Here is a 23,516-nt window from a genome sequence, read left to right as displayed (position 1 = left end):
AAAATAATTTAAAATTCAAAATAAAAGTGTCACCTTTGAAGTATCTATTAAATTAAACAAATTATATACTCGGAATACATTTTTCTAAGACGCCAAAAAATAATGTTATTTGCAATGAAATCCATCATGCCCTAGTAACCTAGTAATCACATAGTATACGAGCATAAATCGTATAAATGTGAAATTATATAAATTTGACCATTGCATCAGTCTTCAGTAGATCGATTCACAGAGTCTAATTGCTATTTCTTCCGCAAATCATACATAATTACAAAACGCTTCAACAAGCTATACATACTTCGGTAGCCGACGATTTTATAATAATTAAGTATATGGTATGTTCATATACGATGGTTAGTGGTTACGTACGAACAGCGGCGCCAAAGTGCCGGACTCGTACGAGTATTTCGAAGCCAAAAGATGTTTATCATCAATATATACAAAGGAAAAGCCACCAAAAGCTAATCCTTTTTGATATATAAAGAACGAAATTATTGTACGAAACGGTTGCTCCGGTTCGTGTACAATGTGTACATATTATTATGTAGGTTCGGCGCCACTGGCTCGCGACGTTATATGCACGTACGGTTACGGGAGGGGAGTCACGGGTTTGAATTGGTAGGTCGTAGGTAGGAATATTGTCCGTTACGTAGCTATATACATAATTTTAATGCTATAGCGTTGGTTATTAAATTAATACGGATACGGGAACAGGTATGATTAGCTGTCGGTAAAAAAAAAAAAAATACATTTGTAGTACCATTATAGGAACTATTAGCTGTACATTTTATGGTATACCAGCTATATATACACGCGTATAAACGAGTCTAAACGAGAAAACTAAACACACTCGGCGATTAAAACGTAAAACTGTACTGATGCGTCATAGCAATATTCGAATTATTAAACAGAGAAACGGTATTTTTTAATGGGAACGGAGTCACCTGCAGAGATGCAGCTGTAGTAGTGCTTCGTAAGATAAGTGTATAATATATAATGTGTATAAATATACAGTAACAATATATTGTGTGCGTATATTGTCGATATTATATTGTATTGAGCACCTCAGAGGCACGTATAAATGTTTAATGATTGTGACCATGGATATAATATACATGTAAAAACAATACTTAGTCGAAAAAAAGTTATTTGAATCATTTTTATTTAATCACAATCACACATTCAATTTCATAGGCATACAAAAAAAAAAAAAAAAAATAATAAAATAAAATAAAATCATAATAATTAGAATTATGTTAGTGATGTTTCACGACAAAACACTTTAGTACATTGCCATCTTAGCCCAACCGAGTGAATTATTAAACATAAACAAATTAGGTAATAACTAAGTTATCATAAAATCTTAACAGACTCTCTTTGTTTTAAGAGGAAACACTGCAAATTTCTTAATGTTAATACATCTTAAACTATTTATATAAATTCACCACAACGGTAAACACTAAAATTAAATTAAAACAATACAGTTTTGTAGATCAACAAATACAACTAGGAGTATTTAATGTATCATTCATAAATTCATAATCGTATAATATGTGCGTTTCTTATATAAGTTGGGAAATTTCTATAATATGATGGTCAGTGTTCTAACAAACATTTGTTTCAATACTTTGAGGTCGGTATAAGAGAGTAAGGACCGAGCAACATTTCTTAACTACATGAGAATTTGTGTGTTTTGTATATTATATTATAGGCATGCGTCATACATACATTATAATATGTTTTTATACATTTATATAATTTTATTATTACAATCATAAAAATACAATATAAAAATAATATAACGGCATATTATTGATGTCGCATAGTTTATGATCATATGCAATATTTCAACGAGAAATTGATAAATACAAGAATTAAGGGAATAATATAAAACGAAAAGGAAAAAATATTACAAATTAAAATAATGTATAAAATGATAATAACTAAATTTATTGCTCGGCTTCTAGCTAAACCTCTTCAAAATATTAAACCCGAAGATTTTTCTTTTGAGGAGAGCGGCAAGTTACCGGACAATATGCACACAATATAAATATGTAATAATAATAATAATAATAATATAATGATAATAATAATAATAATAATAATAATAATAATAATGATGATTTAATATAAAAATTATAGACCATTATAATTATATTATACACTCGGAAGATAATAAAAATAGCTTTTATAAATGCAGAGCGATAGCACGTCAACAATTATACTATGGAAGATTATTGTTATTTCATAAATTTTAAATTTACGTACATGCAATTTTGAAATTTAAACAGTTAAGTGTTATTGTACGTATAGTTTTTTTCGAGAGAATAAAATATTTACGAATATTATATAGTATAACATATATTATGTATAAGGAACTTTTCTGTGATAAATAAGTCTATAACAAAAGATATGTTATATAGGGGGAGGGGAGAAACAACTGTGATAAATTCATAAAATAGAGAATATTATTATATTCGTTCGTTTCGTGGTTCTGGAAGTATAAAGAACTTGCTCGACTAGCGTCTCTACACAATATGTTCTTTTCGTTTGTAATATAGCTCATCATTTCACACCACCAACACCGTGCTAAGCGTTAGCAGGTCAACATTTTTTTTTTTTTCGTAAATAGACATTTTACACCACTGTGACAAACGTGTCTTTGGTTATATCTCATTGCCAGACCGATTTATGTAGCATTATAAATATAATAATATTTATGCATAATATCTAAATAAATAAAATGGAAAGGACAGAAGGTCACAAACATATACATACATAAGTTGAGGTATATTATTTTCGCTTTTTATATTTTTTAGTTTGTATATAGATTAATTTACATTATATAGAGATGAGGAATTAATTGTAGGATATACCTCAAAATCCTGTATCCTATTCGCATACGACAAATAGTTGTTATAAACCGATTGATGTGTTTGTGAGTATCTGTTTAGGTTATGTGTAAAAATGTATGTTAACGGTAAACAACTGATTCGAGTTAAGAGTGATGAAGAGGATGATTGGGACCCTGGGAGAAGAAATTCGGGATTTATGGAGGCGATGATGGCGTGAGAGGAGGGTGAACGGGATGTTAAGGGTGTGGGCGTGTGGGTGGAGACCTAATGTAGGCCGAGAAATTCCGTAATACTATTTTGAATCCACTGGGAAAACGCCTGCCGTTTGGCCGACGCTCCCGTTTTCTCTAGGCCCAACGCGCAATCGGCCAAATAATCTTCGTTGCGCACGCAGAAGTAGCTCTTGATCGGACTGCGGCACATCGGGCAAGTCTCCAGCTTGCCGAAGCAAGATGCGCATATGCACGTGTGACGGCATGGCAACAGGGCTCTGGACAGTGGGTAGTATTGGCATACGACGCATAGTTGTTCCTGGCCAGTGCTGAAGGTGCCACTGCTGTTGTCCAAAACGACAGCTCTCTGTGACGCGTCATCGCTGCAGGCATCGTCTTGGTAACTGAGAGCGTTGCCGGTGGCCAAATACAGTTGCTGTGGGGACAAAACAAACAAAAAACGCACACACGTATTACATAATAATATTTTAATGAAATTCATGAAACCCAAATGACCAGCACAATAATGTCATATTAATATTTATAAGAAAAAATAATCGAGTTTAAAGAGGAAAGAAAAGAATAAATGACGTGTATATGGCGTAAATTTCTACAGAGTTCGCACTGATCATATTGTCGCAATGCTGTGTCGTTTAGTTGAATATATATTATTATATAGTATGAATAATATTGTATAATGTTATGTAACTCGAATATATTATGTATTACATGTACTTACACACTACACAGTATATTGTATTAGTAATGTTTTATTACATGGTTTTCCGCGAATATTTATCTGGGTATTATAAAGTCTAGGATTTTAAATCAACAACAAAACAAGTATCAACATTAATAAACAATAAATTTTATTAATTTTAATTTTAAATTTATTTATGACACTTTATGTATATTATTTTACTTTGTAAACATGGTATAGTATCATAGGCGGAAATAGAAGGACTATGACCCCTAAATATTTCATTGCCCCTCCCCCCAAACAAAAAAGATTGTTGAAAATATAATTTTATATTATAAAGGCTAATTTATGGGCTCAAATTAATGTTAAAAATATTAGCCCCTTCTGAAATATTGATGGATTTCCGTTTATGTATATTGTATATAGTATATTAGTATAGTATACGTAGTTTAGTATATACATTGGTATAAATATGATCAATTTTTTCAAAGATATTTCTAAAATAATATTACTTTTAGGTTAAATTATAATTCAACGACTGTTTATTATTTGTGCATCGTCTGGTTACCTGAACCAAATTATCATACATTAAATGCGCATCAATATTCTAAACAATAGAAGGGTATAAAAAAAAATAATTTTTGGTTGAAAATTCAATGATGATGATTGTCATAAATCATAATATGTAATAAATATATACAGATAATTAAAAAATATTAATATTAAAAAAATTGGATTAATTAAATTGAATTGTAGTCATAATAATTTAAATGTACATATTATTATTACAGTAATAGTTACAATCGTACGTCTTGACAGGTCTCCGTTTTATTATCCAGTAATTTAGTATCCAGATTGTTATACTCTTTTAAGATACAAATCGATTCAGTCATCAGTACACTTTAGTTGTTAATTTCGTCATGTTATTGCTAACTTATTAACTACACAATATTATTACTACAGTACATATATATTTTAAAACAGAAATACCTATAGGTACAATATTTTAAAATTGAATATAACGAGAGAACATTTTGAGATGTGTGAATTTTAAGACCGGAGTTAGAAAACAACTAGAGCTTTTGGATATACACCTTTTTTTGGTTCTATTATTAAAAATATTGATACGCAAATGATGTACGACCCTTTAAACAGCCGACGCGCAAACGATGTATAACCCAAAAATCAAACGATGCGCAAGTAGGTATCTTACAGCAAAGGTCAAAATTAACAATAGTGACGTATAAACGACAACTGACAAGTAAATTGAACAATTATTTTTTTTTTAGAAAATTATATTCTATTACCATACAAAAAGACACGATAACGTTCAAATGCATCAACTTTTGTACCTTGTATAATTTAGGTACCTATTTATTTAATTTACTTCGTGTCCTATAAATTAATAGAGATTATTCTGTTAAAATTATAATAAATATTCTTCCAAAACATAGTTAATAAAAGGCTAATATTTAAAAAAGGTTAAAATCAAATAGTGTTAAATTACCATTTTTATAAAACATAATATCTATATAATATAGACATTTCACGTAAACAACAATTGCAATTTGAAATTTATCTATTAGGTATGTTTATATATTGTGGTATATTAATGATAAATCAATCATAATTGTGTAAATAACCAATAGAAAAACTTATGTTTTCAGTTCATTCTTTTAAAAAACAATTCAATATACTTATATAATAGTATTAGGACGGTATGCATTTATGGAAGTATCGGTAAAAATCAGTCTGTATTAAATTGTGTAAATAACTCATCTAAAATAGTTAGCGATCCAAATAACAACTACCAGTCCGGCATAATATGCTGAATGTACACTGTGACAGTAGGATGACGATGACGCGGACGCGAAATATAATGGAGTGTCAACCAGGCTATACGCAGTTAATATAGCAATCGTGAAGATTATAACGGACTGGTATCGAAATTTCTTAGTTGACCTCAAACGGACTGGTATCGAAATTTTTCAGTTGACCTCAAACGGAATGGAAAAAATAAGTGTAAGAGGCTCTTGACGGAAATGAATGATATCTAATGATATATTTTTTTTTAAATATACTTATATTATTATAAAAGCGCAGACAAAATAATTGAGTTGTAACTAAAAAGTTACAAAAAATCGAAAATATATTGATGGCAAATTGAAAGATGTGTACATAGAATATACTCGTACATTTGACACAATTTTAATTTATAAAAATTAAACCTTCATCTCCAGGCGTGTTGTGTTGATAGTTCCATCTATCAAATAACAAATTGAAATATAAGAAAAGGGAAGAGAGCCATTATTTCTGTACCTTCATTGCTTTGGCGATATCAGTCCATTATATCTTAGTTCATATTGTTCATAATATTAACATTACATAAGTATCTAAATAGTAGATAACGCGCTGCTTATACCAAACACTATTACCACGTAACCTTTACTCAGAGCTAGGTGTCATTTTCACGTCGTTCTGTGACCTGCACAGATTGAAAAGAAAATAATTCTAATATATAGGTAAATATTCAAAACAACCACATGTCCATATTGTTCGTTAAATACTTATTTTTGTTTTATACATAATACGGGTGTTAATTTTATCAATTTAAAAGAGGGATTTATTTAATTAGGGGATGCACCTTGCTGATCTAACAAATGACACCACAGCCATCACAACTTTTATATCACGCACGCGTTTCAACGCGATGCGCATAAATAATAATATAATTTACGAAGTACTTACCTTTAATGATGACAATTGTCCATTCGCTTGTTTCAGGTACTGCGCCAAAATGTTAGTGGGTAACGTGCAAACGTTATCCCGGATATGTACTACATTCACCAATGCTACCTACAAACCCATGACAATTAAATATACCAATTTATGAACATTAACCTACCTATGTGTAATAAATGTATCAAGAATAATATTAGGCAGTTTATGTTAAATATTATAATAGCTACATTTATAAAAGTAATAATAATTAAAATGATAAACCATATATAGTATAGACTCACCGTCTCGTCTGGATGTAAAGTAGAATTTTCGGGAGTGTCACGTATGAGGAATATAACCAAAGGATAGCAATGTCGAGGGGGTGTTCCCAAATCCAATTTTCCCTCCGGCATAAACATCTGAATAGTTTTTTCGGTATGGCTTGTTTCGCTAAATATTATAACAGTTAAGGATATTTCAAGAAATTTAATGTCTATCAAAACAATTGACAGATATATGTTAACACAATTTTAAAGCCGCTAAATAATCAAATACATTTGTCAGCAGTGCCTATATAAATATTGATTTTAATTAAAGGATACTGCAAAGTTAATCCGCAATGTTGGTAATGTCCACGGAGTAATGAATCGTCGTTGACGGCTGTTTGAAATGAGCTCCATGCTTTCCACAGGAAATGATGAAGTTCCCGGATAGAAACGCCCCAAAATGCTTGCAATGTGTATGGAACTTGGCTCGAGATCGTGCATCGAAGATCTGTAAAAAAAATTAAAATAAGTCTATAAAGATAAATTATATTTGGTTTTTATTAAAAAGTTCTAGTTAATATTTTGCTAAACAAGGCATAAATGTTGTAAAGATACCCTTAAGATAACGTATTATGTATTCAAATGCTTTTTAAAAATTATTCTAATTTTTGAAATACGTTAGTCATCAGTCATCACTATTTAATCATATATGAGGTATACCTATTGATGCAATAATAGCTTCACTACAATGGCCCAAGGGCATGTTTGTTGGGACTATTATTAATGGCGTGCACAATACAATAACCTCGAACTAATATATTAACTAGAGTAAGTACATAAACAATTGAATAAAAACTCAGAAATTCATATTTTTTTCGAATGAAAAAAACTAGTCAAACAGTAACCTTTAAAACATAGTTAAACAGAAAACTAAAATAGTGTTAATTTAATAGTTCATTTATAGTTTCATTTATTTTATCAATTAAAATATGTTTAATATTATTTATAAATTGAAGAAATTATTATATTTTTTTATTTTAATAGGTTTTATGCATAACCTTTATTAACATTAGAATCTGTTTAATAAATATAAACAACAATAGGTCCAATTAATATTTATCATAAAAAATGAACGATTCAAATTATAAATCTACATCTACCGTAAATAACATATCATTCAAGAAGCCACCCTAAATAAATCTAAAGACATAATTATTTAAGTATTTAACAAATATTTTTATTCAAGGATAATTATAACACATATGATATAACAAGTACAACGAGTAGATTATTATTAAGATCTATGTTTTACAATAATTATAATTATATAAGTAATATGGCAATTCGTTGGTGCACAACGTAAACTATATAAGCAGATATAGCAGATACTTTATAAAAAAAAGTTTGATTAATGTACGATCGACCATTTAAAATTAATATCTGGCGGACGTATTCAAATACCGACAATGCCAAGAATAACAACTTAAATAGTGATTATAATTTAGCAAAAATAATTTATCACATAGGAAAGGATCTTAAAATCGATTAGGTACATCTTATTCTTGTTGAAAGGTTTGGACTCGAGTTCGGCACTCGTCCAGTTGTATTTTTACTACCGGAATACCATTAAGCAAGATCAACGAACGAAAAACATGTCACACTATTATTATTATCGGTGTTCACACTGTCTTCACATATGTTCTTCCGAGAAATTTGATATTATTGCATTTTTTAAATATGTTTTTGACCATTTCGTCATACGCTGACATAAGTACAATTAATTACTACACATTCGAATCATAATGTGTACTTACATAAATATATATAATATTAAAAATAAGACAATTTAATACATTTTATGTTACATTCAAAGCTATATATAGCACTATTTTGTATTTTGACAGGTGTTTAAACTACAGTCAAAACGTATTAATGAATATTTTTAGAAACTTCTCTAACGTTTTAAACAGAAAGTCAAATGGATTTTATACGATAAACATGGATATATGCACTAGTCTGAAATAGAATCAGACTAACAATGAAACTAGTAAAAACTAAGAATGTAAATGTATAAGTGTGTAAATCAAAATTACTTATTTTTGAAAATATATATAAAGAAAAGCTGCAAAAGTTAAGTTTCAGTTTATAGTTAGAAAATTAATAAATTATATGTTATTAATTTAAGTGCATTTTTTTACTACCTATGTTTATTTTCTTTTGATGAAAACAAATCATCTATAAATCTAATATACAAATTTATATCGTAATTTTATAAATTTGAAATAAAATTTAAAAAAATATAACTTTCATAAAAGTTATTGTAATCTGTATTATGTATTATTATTGTAAATAGCATTAATTAAATTATAGGTAAAATTAGGATTCAGGAATTATTACACAAAAAATGTTTGAAATGTGCATTTAAAATTATATAAAAAAGGTGAAATGTAATAAAAAAAATTGAAGTAAAATTGAAGTAAACAAATGTATTTATTATTAATAATTAGGGTTCATGACTAATTTCACTAGAAAAGTTTAAAATAAAAATAAATAAAAATTTCCAAAAAGATAATACGTGCATGTAACTAAATCAAAGGAAAAATGATATTTAAATGAAAGTATGCCTTAATATATGATGATATTAATATGTAATGACTGCACATTATTGAAAAAAAAATACTTTTTAAATTTGTCAAATATGATCTTTTACAAAATATAAATAAATATATAAACATACGTTAAATTTTAGCTTGTATTTAATAATAAATTGTAAAATCCATCAGAGAATTATACGTTTGAGATAAGTTACATTAAGCTTTGTAAAAATAGTTGATTTCTTTTCAAAATTAGTCTATAAGTGATATATCATCTATTGTACAACATATTTCATTGTTAACTTTATGTACTTATACATTTGAATAATGCCTTGAATTTAAATGCATAAATTCAGTATTAAAAATGAACTAATCTTTATTCCTTATCGTAATATTTAGCGTTTAACAAATGAAATAAAATTGGCTACATTATATAGAAAATTATAACATAATGCATTTTTAAAAATCTACATAAATTATATATCCCAAATATATAAAATGTAATTATTTTTAATGTATATCAAAACAGAGATTAGTGAAAATGAAGATTTTTGTTCTAAAAATTTTAGGCAATTGACTTATCTTAAAGAAGAACTTAAATCGATCTAAGTGATCAGGTACATTAATTTGCTATGAACACTATTAACTCAGTTTTTAAAAATTGTTTAAGGCATTTTTCTTTTTAAAGATCTAAATATTTATTTAAACTTTTATCAAAATATAAAGATTATTTCTTACTAAAATAAGTTAATTCTGGGTAAAAAAAAAATGCAAGCTTCAAGGTCACCGCGGGTTTTAAGTAAATGATTATATTATTTGTAAAACTTGTTCATTAGTATACTTTATTTATTATTTTACCCGGAAAAACAAATCTTTCGAGGTTATAATACTTACATATTATATATATATATATAATTTAAATATTTTATCAAAATGCTTATGTTTGTTGCTTTGTTACTAGAATATATTTTATTCAACATGAAATAAATTAGAAAGTATTTATTCCCATACACAACATAAAAGACAAGATTTAATGAAGTTCTTTTTTTTTAAATGAGCATCAGATATGTAGGTATGTAACATTACAAATTTACAACTACAGACCCAAATATTTATAAATATTTTAAGATACCTAACGTTTTGAGCAATATGACTTTAATATAACGTACTTAAATTTATCATAACAAGATCGGCAGCCTTTTATTACTGAGTACATATCTTATTATCTTTCACAAATTAATTATCCTACGTATATAATTAATACATGTTTTTTTAGATGTAGTCATTTAATTAATAAATAGATAAATATTATCAATAGTTAAAATAAATCAATACTTATTTTAAGTTTCTGTAATTAATAGTTATTTAACTCAAGATTTGGTATCGATGGTATTATTAAAGATCTGAAAAATTTGAAAATAGATAATAGAAAAAAAATAAACACTTAAGTAAACTTCCAGTTATAAAAAAAAACCAAATGGAAAACAAAACTGAATTAATATTTGAATTTATACTTAATTTGATTTGTCGAATTATATATATAAATAATTGGTTTTCTCTAGATTAGTAAAATTTGGTATGTATTACCATCATTATGATGATCATCACTTGCAAGTGCAGATTTTTTATAATTCTCAAGCCTTAACAGAAAAAAACCTTCAAGGAATTGGTTGCTAAATAAAAATTTATAAGAAAGTAGCAGTTCTTTAAATAGAAAAAAATATGAATTTGGAAGATATACCTAGTAACAAGTTTAACTTGTTAAAGCATGTTACATGAATTAATTAACTGTACTTTACTAATTTCTGTTGCCATTAATAAAGAAAAAAAATGAAGGAATGTAAATTTAATATTGTTTATTATAAGTATTTGAGGTATAATCTGATACATATATATTATATACATAGTAAAAGTTGGATTTGTTTTTTTACAGGAGATTCTGGTTTTAAGAATTTACAAATTAAAAAATACTGTAAAATAAATTATATACTATATACGAATAAAAAAATTAATATATTACCTAATTAAATCATAATGTATAATGAACAGTATTAAGTAAAATTGAATTTTATAATATAGGTAGATATTATATAATAATATAATAATGTAGATAAATATCTTGTTTACTGTACTATGTACATAATATGTTCAAGTACTTTCAACTAATAAAGTACAAAATATTGCATTGTTTTATTCACGTTTAATTACCGATGTATTTTAAAGATACTGTCAAACTGAAGAATTTAGTTAATTTTGTTTTAATGACATTATCAATCATATATATAATATTCGCCGAATTAATTTTAAAACTTACCGAAATATGTTGTAATTTATTATTATAAAATTGCGTGATAACAAACAAAAGTATGCGTGTAATAAAATAATTATATATCTATATATAATAATAATATAGTATAATAATATATAGTATATGTAATACTTTAAATTTGAAATAATATTTATTCTATTTATTCATCGACTACAGTATCATATCATTAAGTAATTTTCGAACGATCGGCTCTCATGAGAAAATATTTTTGAAAGAAAAAATATAAATTGTGTACGATTTCCGGCTGTCATTAATCAATCTACGTTCGAGACTTAAAAGATTTGTCCAACGATTCTTGTTTTATCATCAAAATGATTAATGGGAATGTTCAAGACGTTTTATAACTATTTATACGTAAATTGTAGATGAGAATCGTTAAAATAACGAATTCACTTGACTACTTTAATGAATTTCATACTACAGTAATTTTGCTATAGTTTGTCATTAAACTACTATAGAAGTTAACAATGTAAGATAAATCATTAAGTGTATCTATACGTAAAAACAAACAACTTAAAATTTAATTTTCGATTATATTATTATTTATTATGTATTAACTTTAAATAAATAACAAATGTTTTAGCAGACGTTACAAAAAAAAAAAGTCAAAATAAACACTATTTTGTACGCGTTTTATTAAAAATATTTTTTTTTTTATGCAGAGACGGCAAGAAATACATTTAAATTATACATATTTATTAATCTATTTTTAAGGTCGGCCGGCCACCTTCAAGCCTTGATCTTGAAGCATAAATTACAACTACAACTATTCATCACATTTATTTTACTTAATACCTACCTGATTAATGTAATCACTAGTAATTTGATAGATTTTCATATGACTAAACATAACCTAACTCATTTTACCTATCTCCTTTCATCATAAATCTGTAATCGTAACAGTTACATTTTTTAATAGTTTACTGTAAAGTAATTAGTAAAGGGTTTACATTATAGGAACTTACAGAAATAGACAAAAATCTCATTTCAAAAGAATATATATATATAATTTATAGAAGACCAAATTGTATAGCGTTACATTTTACTGTAGTGTTACAATTACAGAGGAATAGGAAGTCATTTCATAAAATTAGAATAGCAATTGTCATGATGACATAACAAAACGCATTACACGAACTGAGGTTATTAAAAAATAAAATAACGTAGACGGACTGTTTTTGGATTAGAATTTATATCACATATGCATTTTTGGTCAAAGGTTTACCGTTTAAAATATAATTACATTTTCCGGAAGAGATTAAAAACGTTTCCTGAAATCTAATTTTAAATTCGTAATTAGAAAATATACCTTTAAGAATATTTAAATCAACAATCAAATTTGTTTTCAGAAGTTCAGTTAATATAAAGTTAAAACCTTAAATATAAAATAATCATAGAGGTTGGAAATTGATTTTTAAAAAAATAGGGTTTATGTTTTTTTTTCTAAATTAAAAATATTAAATTGAATTATGCGAATTTTACAAAATAGAATCATTATTTAGATAAGTGTATCGTTTTAAGGGGAGGCTGCCAACGGAACACTTCTTTGCTATTCTCTTGCCAAGTTATTATTTAATGCTCAAAATAGTTTACTCATTGTATTACTCCAAGTAAAACTGCATCGGGCGTTAAAAAAAACATATTCGTATTCACTATTTGACATAATATACGTTTTTAAATTTATGAAAACAAAATAAATAGATAAGTACTTATTTCATACAAACATCCTACACTACTCAAAGATTAATTCTAAGCTTACATCATTTATGATCATTTTTTTTATATATTGATATTCATGTAAAAACCTAAAATATATAATACGGGATTTTTAAATTGATCTCAATTTCCAAATTCTAAATCTCCTTTGTTCTAGTTGTTAAAAATAAACTAGTACTAAGCTAAGGTACTTAAAATATTGCACGCCACCAGACATCAACCAATCAGCTTGTTTGACGTTTATATTTTATACTCACAACACCAACCTACTCACAATAATCTGATTAGGCGGCAAAAACCGGTTGAAAAAAAACCAAATATTCAAGTTTAAATCCTGGTCTCAAAACTATATAATGTATATTAAACACGCCTTCAATACATTACCTATGGACGCATCGCGTACGTTTTTTCTTTTCTTTGTTTCTTGCAATGAGTTACAAGGATGCTAAATTGTTTTACGACTAGCGGTTATCGCTTACAACAGATATTTTTTAAGGACATTTTTCATCGTCACAAATAAAATGAAACAATTCGATTGTATTGTACAGACGAGGTTGTTAAGACGTTTTTCCGTGTCGAATTTGTCAAGTTTGTTTGAGGAATTAGGTATTACATTTTTCATTGAATAAATGTTTTTAATTTTTTTTTCCACACTTGATGTTTGTAGCCCCACACATAATAAAATATATAGACAGAATAAAGTGGATAGGTGTTAAGTATTTGTTTGCTTTCACGGACTTGACTTGAAACTAGTATTCAGCTGTTTTTTTATTGGAAAAATAATACATAAGTACATATTATTATTGCATTGGAAAAAATATAGTTACTCGAATGGAGATCCATATTTTACTCCAAAACGGTGTTAAAAATTAATGCGGCTTGGTTAATTTGTATTTTTTACTAGTGAGTGTATTTTGAAAAATTAACATTTAGTATCTATATTTTGTACATCTTGATTAAATTTGTTAGTCTAATAAAAGTGTTTCATGAGAATTAGTAAACACATATAGCTAACCGTATCTTAGTCCAGGCCATACTTATTCAGAATCTAAAAATATATTTTTTAAAGTACCTAAACATAAAAAGATTTATAAAAAAAATAATATACTAATGATCTAATAAATTGGCAGAGACATTTTTTCTCCAAATATTTTAATTAACATATAATATACAATGAGTTACAAGTGGGATTTCGCCAAAAATGTAATTATTATTAATTTAATCAAATTTCAAAGCGTAAACAACATAAGTTTATTTTTAAGAACGAATATTGTAAAATGAAAAATAAGTACACAATAGGGACGATATACAAAAAAAAAAAAAAAATTCATAAATAACATTGTAATACCTAAGTAATTTTTACGTACATGGAAAAAAATAATAAATGTAAATATATTCCTCAAATTATGCATGGTGAAAAATATGTTTTTTAAATAAAATATAAAATATATAATGAATGCATTGTAAAAGGAGCAACATAATCAAGAATTGATAACCAATTCAAAGATTTATTCTAAGTAGTCTGTATAATAAATATGCACTTGGATTATGAAGTATTTACTTTGCACGACTGATCAGTAATAAATAATACTATATAATGTACATAATACGCCAATATAATTAAATTATTTTACTCGTATTTATACCTATGTATATAATAATGATATCTATATCCCGTCGGAAAACCCCTTCTCATTGGTATAATAGTCTTATTTTTGCGTGGTGTTAACAATCGTTTCGAAATCGCTGTGGGTGAGGCTGTCGATATAATAATATGAACAGAACACATATACTCAAACACACCACCTCGTGACGTCTATTGGAAAATCTACACATGATTCTTTATCGTACTTTGCCATAGACAGTGTGGTTTGTGCGTGTATTTTAGTATATTATACACGCGTGGGACAGAATCGTGTACTTCTCAGTGGCGCAAGTAACCTGAACCGCCTTATTATGTATTTTACATAAAACGTAACATAATTTTTTTGAACCATAAATTGGCGAAAAAGTATAATATTATATTGCATTATATATATATGAGTATATCGTGAACATACGAATAGGGAAATTCATAAAAGTTCTACTCGGCCTCCGACTATAAATTAGAAGAGACATCTGGAGAGATATTAACATGACCGCACACGCAATTACAATAATATGTATTAATACTTGATATATATATACATACATATACATTATCAAAGCTAAAGAAATATAAAATATAAGTATATAACAAAGTAAATAATTGCGAACTGGTTTTTAGTCTTGGCAACTCCAAATCGTTATTTTCGCAAATTATTAAAATATATTCGTATGAATCCGAAAATCACAGAAATATTATTTTTATTCTAAGTTACTAAATATTAGTATTTGTATAGAATTAAATGAATAAAAAGGTTGGGTTACATTGATATAACAGGGAGGAGGCTGTTGTACTGTTTTGCATTTTTAAATTTAAGTGGGAGTTAAACTTCATAATCTTGGTGTTAACGCATTATTGTCTCATGATATATAATATATATATATATTCACGAGTACTATAGAGCTACATACGATCGTATTATTGTTTATTTCATGCCACTTAAAAACCTTGAAAGAGAACCATACTGTAAAGCGTAAGTAATTATAACCTGGGATGTGTCGTCATGATGTAACCTTCAGAGTCATCGTGCCGACCCCACCTACATGGCTTACAAAAGTCTGTCGTCTTATGGCCAAGTAGATATAATATAAACATGTACGTTATTATGATTGGAGCGGATGAACAAAATGTTCAGAAAATTACATTTTTTTTCTTTTACTATTTGTATTATAAATTGCGTCATTTGAATTTAAGATAAATTAATTTTAATTACTCTATTTCCAAACTTTTAAACATCAACCCATTGGTTAAATACGATGTATAATTAAACAGCTATAATTTAATAAGTAATAGTAATTAAAAAAATATACAGCCTCATATTTAAGTAATTTAATATTGGCAGTTTTAAATAATAAAACACATTTTAACAGTTATTATTTAATATGATAATTGATAGCAGTAATTTATTGAATTAAATAGAAGATAATAATTAACAATATAATTGTATATAAAATATATACATAATCATAAGAATGCAATTAATAAAAAAAATGTATATAAAATAAAATATATATACTATTAATCTATATTTTTTCTATGTAGTAGTGTGGTCACGAAAATATAGGCAGCTATAATGAATAGATACCTAACTTAATACCTACTTACAAATTACAATGTAGTGTGCATAAATCACGCCCTTCAAATTTCGAGTATTGACTCTTTATTAGAATTGTTCTGATGACTGAATGTCGCGCACACAATGACCGTTAATAATTTCAATGTCAAACAATTTCCATGAGAAAATGCACCTATTCTTCATTTTAAATATTTTATCAATAAATAAAATACTGATGGTGGGAACATGTTCTAATTTATGTAAATTACTAATCACTATAACGATACCTAAACTATATTAATAAACTTAAAAATATATTCAATCTAGTAAAAATGTATTTGATTTAATTTGATATTTTATTATCCCAATAAAATTGAATAGTTTTATGAATATAAATAATGTATTGCCAGTGTACCGTATTATAGTTTTTAAAACAAATAATATTAAGTATTTGCAAATATTAGTTCTTTAAGGTACAATTTTTTTAAAATCAATAGTGAGCATTGGCGCACCGAAAAGGTGGATCCGATTCTAATCCGCAGATCTTGACTAGATCCTTCTTGAAATATTGTGCTTTGTTAATAACAAAAATTATCAAGCTAAGTAATAAATAATAATTTATATTATGATATTTAAACGTATACAAAACAAAAAAAGTGTAATGTAAGTAAATTTCTTGATTGGAACTGATTGTGCAATTGGTTTTGGATTTTTATATAATTTCTTATGCATTCTATTCAATCAAAATATTGTTCATAAACAAACGAAATAAAATACGCTAAAAGAGCAAACCAACATAAAAAAAAAATGCTATTTGCCTATAATTATATAGTTTTCGTATGGTAGGTACAATAGAAGTACAAAAATATTCAATAGTACATAAATTTATAAAAATGATATGAAATATAATGTTTAAAGTTTAAATATAAAAAAAACTTCAAACTTTCTAAATAAATAATATATTTAGTCTAATAAATAATAATTAATCAATACAAAAATAATAAATACAAATCATCGACACAAAAGTAATTTAGTTTAAATTACATTATCAAACAAAAATTAAATAATTTTAATTTTTAGAAAATAAAAATATTGTCGATGATGACTAAACAATATGGATTATTAATGAACACTATCTATACAATTGTTTACACTTTTCAGGTGTTGAAGAACAATAAATTACTTTTTTATGATTTCCGGACTATAAAAATATAATATTTTTAAGTGATATGATATTTATCAATATTTATATACATACTTATGATGACATACCGTTTAAACCGATAATTTTTCATATACACCTAACCTATCTTAGTTTTCTATTAATTCATTCGCAAATCGTTAATTTTTTCAACGGATTTTTATAATTTTATAAACTATAAAGCACAACTTCGCCAGGGAAAAAGTTTTACTATTATTTTATTACATATATAAATAAAAATTTTATTTTTCTAGGCAGATAGCGCTACTAATATATTCATATTTTATGTCTCAATATTTCACAGAATATATATTATTTAACAACAATGTTCACAATTCACATCGCATAACTAAAAATATTAACATTTTAATAAATATATTATACTCCAATCCAATATATGAAATAAACAATATAGATTGTCTTTTGAAATTATTATAAGATAATAATATTAAAAAACAGAGAAAATTAAAATATTTTGGATAAACATAAATAGTCATATCTGGGACAATTGTGTAAATTCAATACTTCTTGCAAAGATAAAAGAATTACGCTGTGTAAGTTAATTTGGGTATATGTACAACAGTAACCTAACCTAACCTTATCTACATGAGTTTTATTATGAGAATAATAGATATAATGCATTTAAGTGATAAATACTAAGTAAAACATAATAATTTAAAAAATACTTTATACATGATATGAGGTAAGTCAGCATATAGTTTACGATGGAGAAAAATAAAACATAAATTTACACACGAATTAGTTATAATATATTTGTAAGGTAAGTATAATCTGTTTCTAATTTTCGATCGATTTAATTATCGTATAAGTTGAGAAGCACTTAAAAATATATACGAATAAACATTTTGAACGTTTTATAAATACGTTATTTTATTGATCAATAAATATTGAAAAATAAAATTTTGAGTTTTATAGGCTATCTATTTTTAAGTTTAGATGTTATGGAATGTACAATGTACATGGTACATCTATTTCAAAATATATTACAAAATAAGAACCTCAAAACTATGACAACATAATAGTCAATAATAAAAGCATATATTAATGATAAGTATAATTTTTATTTAGGTTCCATTAAAAACAATAATTAATTTAATTAAAAATAAATACAAAACTTATTTATTTAATATATTATCGATACTGTACTATACTGTACAACATATTCGACAATATAGTTTATACAATAAGTTAATGGTTATAAATTATTGAATTATATCAATTACTTTTGTCAATTTCAACTAAATATTGTCACGTTTTTTATATTAAATATTTATATTTTATATATTAATTTTATAATTTTAGTGTATTTATAATAAGATACATAGAAATATATGACTAAATCAATTAAGATTAATAGTAATAGTATATATTAATGCAATAAGTTTTATTGGTAGGTAATGAAATATTATAATAACAATAAATAAATAAATTATTTTGATGAAGACTATATTATAATGTTTTGTATATTTATAATTAAGTTATATAAAAAATTATATATAATTAAGAATAAAAGATAGTTCATAATTTTCATAACTAAAAATACATAGATAATTACATGGTACCATATCCTATATTTCAATATATCAATGAACAAGTAGATTTTTTCACTAGTTATAATACACTTATCAGCACTATCTAGAAAATTATTAACGATTTTGAAAAAATTGTGTTTCATAGTTTGAAGTCGTAGAACAAAACATAATTTTCAAAAAATTGCTTCTTTTAGTATCGTTATTATATTTAATACTTATACTATTTAAAAAACAGTATATATTTTTAATTTTATATTCTCAAGCAGAATATTTTTCTGAGAATTTTGAACGAGTCGACAAACATTTTACGGAGTACTTGCTTCACGACACTCACTCGACTTATCAAAATAATATAATTAATACTCATGGCTTATTTATTATTAACTCGTTCGAAAATCGGTTTATATACTTACATCGATATTATCAGAAAAATAGTTTGCTTCAGGATTTAAAATTAAATATGTGCTGTTATGAAAAAAAGTAAAAACTTTAAAAAAATATTACCAATAAATAATACATTTTTTTAAAATCAAAAATGCTAAAATTTTAAAAACATTAAAAATGTATTAATTTATACTTTTTAAGAACACACAGCATAATTTCCAATAACTACTCGCGCCGACAAAAATAAGTAAAATAGTAAATTGTAAACCTATAATTTAGTTATGTAAAACTATATGTAACATAAATACTACATATTCTTTACATTTACATAATTGTTTTCTTTTATTATTTTTTACTAAGCACATAAGTATATTGTTATACTCGTAGTTACTAATCAAAATGATTTAAAAACTTAATAGGCACCAATACGCGTTATTTGATATTTAATAATATGGCAATAGTTAAACAAAAATGAACACTGTTCAGATAAATTATATAATTTTCTTAAATTAATATTTTTCAAAAACATTAAAGAGATGGAAGTAATAATTAATGATAACTATTAGCCAATAAAAACTTGAATAATTGGTTCTCAGCTGACCCTCATTCGCTATATTGACGTTAATGTAGTAATGACCACACTTAAACACAAATAATAAATGAATACACGTAATTTAGCGAATCAATATTCGTTTCACTATTAAGAATTTTAATGTTTAGTTCATCCGCTACCGAGTAAGCATTGAGAAAATGTGAACAAACTATCCAGGAAGGCGTTACGTATTTAATAGCAATCTAATAATACAATTAAAACAATAGAAATCATATTCCGGAAATGACTTCAAAATTCAAAATTCATAAAAATAGGAACAGTAAAAACTAAAAAGTATAATTAATTTCATAGATATCAATAAAAATATAGCAATAATTCAGGGTGGATTCATCACTAGCTTGCTTTAATAACTTAATTATTATTAGGTAAGTAATAAGTATATAATATATATACTAATATTTGACTATATGCCTACGACACTTAACATTTTTACACCTACTGCTGCATATTATTATTTATTGCCATACACTATATAGTTTATAGTTTTATACTCTATGGCATTATGTTGGCTTATAAATCCAGATTATTTACTTCAAAAAATAATATAATCTTTTATTGTTATTATATTTGCTAATAAACGAATTGAGCGTGAGAATAATTTCAAGACTACCTAAATGTATAATTATCACTTAATAATGTAATATAAATTATTTCCTACTTCTTATTAACAGTATTATTGTTTAATATACTGCAATATTAAAATAAATAATAAACCTACAATAAAAATAAAAAATAAAGTAGAAAATAACATTTATTAGATACTAGAAATTTAAAAAAGTATTATTTTAACTATTGTTTTTATTGAATGTTATTATTTAGTACTTAATTAAAACATTTTTATCGAATGTTACTATATTTTAATATTCATGATCGCATTTGCGGAAACGTAAAATAAATCACTTATATACTTAATGTTCTAAAAAATTGTATATTATATGTTAAAATATTTATTAAATATTTATGTATAAGTTTAGGTCACGTACTCGTATCACTAATATGACGTATTACTTAGTTAAATGCAATTATATAAAATTAGTCAAGGAAATTAAATAAACATATTTAAATGCTACGGTCTAAATAATTATTACAGAACAAGTATAAAATTAAATTAAGTACTGTATGATATTCATTTGATATTCATAGATGAATGTAGCATGAATACATTAAAAATATTAAAATGTATTTAATTCGTATACTATTCTTACTATTTGATCGTAAAGTCAAAATAATAATTATCACTATGCTTCATAAATAGCATATTATCAAGATCTAAGAAGTGAAGTATGTATTCAATAATAACTACCTATACATATAATAATACTTTTAAATGCATTATGTAAATTTACATAAACAATTTATGAAAATCAATATAAAATAGATAAGTACTAATTAAAATGTATAAATATTAATAAATGTAAGGAAACGTAAAATATTACATAAAAAATACAGGAAGAAAGTGATTTTTATTAAAATCTCACTATCTAATGTTAATTTTAATAGTTTAAAAAATTGAAAATATAATTTTGAATAAAAGAAGGCCAAATTGATTATAACATCTTATTCAAAACAATTATTGCATGTTCAAATGTTAAGAAAAAATCACAACGGCCAACGACCCGATTGCTTTATATCCTTGAATATATTAAAAGGACACTACTAATAGATTCTACAATAAAATCATTTTACTCATTTTAGATTCCGAGGGAAGCAGCATTGGATATATTTACCACTAAACTTGTTATATAATTAAAATAAAAGTATTAAGATCAAAATATTATTAAAACCAAAGTATACAAAATAAGACGCGTGACTCTCGCAAGTGCGTTATATATTAATAGCAGTTAGAATAAAAATAGATGTAATTTATGAAACATATAGTGTAATAGAAAGAAAAACCTTACTTAACATAGTATACACAGATTTTTGAATCAGGTATCCGAATAATACTTTCTAGAATTTGAACAGTAATAAGGTTTGTATGAAGTCAGATGTAACGTAACATTCACAGCTAGATTATAATAATATATTGCATTAACAAAAACCACTTTCTTTTTACTTTCTTTTCTCAGTTTTCTGTCTGATCACCATCAATTCGTATTTCGTTGCGAATGTCACACATTTTACTTTTATTATATCATTATACTTAGCTAATAAGATACTAATACAGAAATTATTTTTTATTCTTTAAAATGTACAAAATACATGCCTGTTAGATGTTTATTATATATATTGTTATATTATTATAAATTGTTTAATATTTATTTGAACTATGAACTATAATATGTGATGAAGTGAAATAGAAAAGTAAAAAAAGTGTATAAAAAGTAATCTCAATAGTAAAAAGAAATCCAGAATAAAATATAATAAATAATAATTTTACAAATATAAATTTATTACATAATATATATATTATATATATATATATATTATACATTTTTATACCAATAACTTTTTTTAAATTAATTATTACATTTATATAATGAATTTAATTAATGATTTAAGCATTTGCTTTTTAAACGAATAACATCTGCAGTATTCGGTTTTTTTACGAGCTATCAGTAGATTATAGTACATTATAATTAAAAGTGGGAAAGAGTTGTAGATAAAATCGAGAAAAATGTTATTGACATAATTGGATAGTGACGATTTTAGAAATGCTAGTTTATGGTTTAAGTGGATGATTGGGGAAAGTACTAGAGATAGGAAGTTAGTTTTAGGTAGTGGAAGATTGTTGGATTTAATAATGTAATTACTAATTATGAGTGGTGACGAAAAAGTGTGCAATTAAGGCAAGGGTTTAAAAAATCTTTTGGGAATAACGCTGAGAGTATAGGTGTTATTATGTTAAATGTATAAGTAATAGATATTATCAATCGACATAATTATCGTGCAGATAGTATTTATGATATCGCCCTGGGTCGGGTAATAACTAACAAAGCACGGATCGCCAGACTAATTTCAACGACGCGTCGGAAACATTGCCGATCATTGCGCGTCGTAGTGACACCCAGGCAAGTATACAAAAAAACATTTCGGGGGGGTTTACAAAATATAGCAATACAAATTGTGCCGCAACATAATAAAACAATTTTATCCTCGTTACTCAAAATTATTTCAAGGAGGGGGTTAACCCCCCTCCTATATACGCCACTGGTGACACCTAAAAACAATC

At 25.6% G+C, this 23,516-nt stretch overlaps 1 protein-coding gene across 1 annotated transcript in view; it reads right to left on the bottom strand.

The window, feature by feature from the left end:
* Nucleotides 1–1,130: 1,130 nt before the first annotated feature.
* The window catches only part of LOC132924028 (cell growth regulator with RING finger domain protein 1-like), a 38,396-nt gene continuing 16,010 nt past the window's right edge, over nucleotides 1,131–23,516 (bottom strand). The window contains exons 3-6 of the mRNA XM_060988085.1: nucleotides 7,091–7,262; nucleotides 6,791–6,938; nucleotides 6,516–6,623; nucleotides 1,131–3,503 (exon numbers count right to left, since the gene is read on the bottom strand). Of these exons, the coding sequence (XP_060844068.1) occupies nucleotides 3,120–3,503; nucleotides 6,516–6,623; nucleotides 6,791–6,938; nucleotides 7,091–7,262 (812 nt within the window). The 3' untranslated portion in view covers nucleotides 1,131–3,119. The remainder of the gene's footprint in view (nucleotides 3,504–6,515; nucleotides 6,624–6,790; nucleotides 6,939–7,090; nucleotides 7,263–23,516) is intronic.

The sequence above is a fragment of the Rhopalosiphum padi genome, chromosome 3 (genome assembly GCF_020882245.1).
Source record: "Rhopalosiphum padi isolate XX-2018 chromosome 3, ASM2088224v1, whole genome shotgun sequence".
Taxonomy (NCBI): Eukaryota; Metazoa; Arthropoda; class Insecta; order Hemiptera; family Aphididae; genus Rhopalosiphum; species Rhopalosiphum padi.
This window is presented reverse-complemented; position numbering and strand designations above follow the sequence as displayed.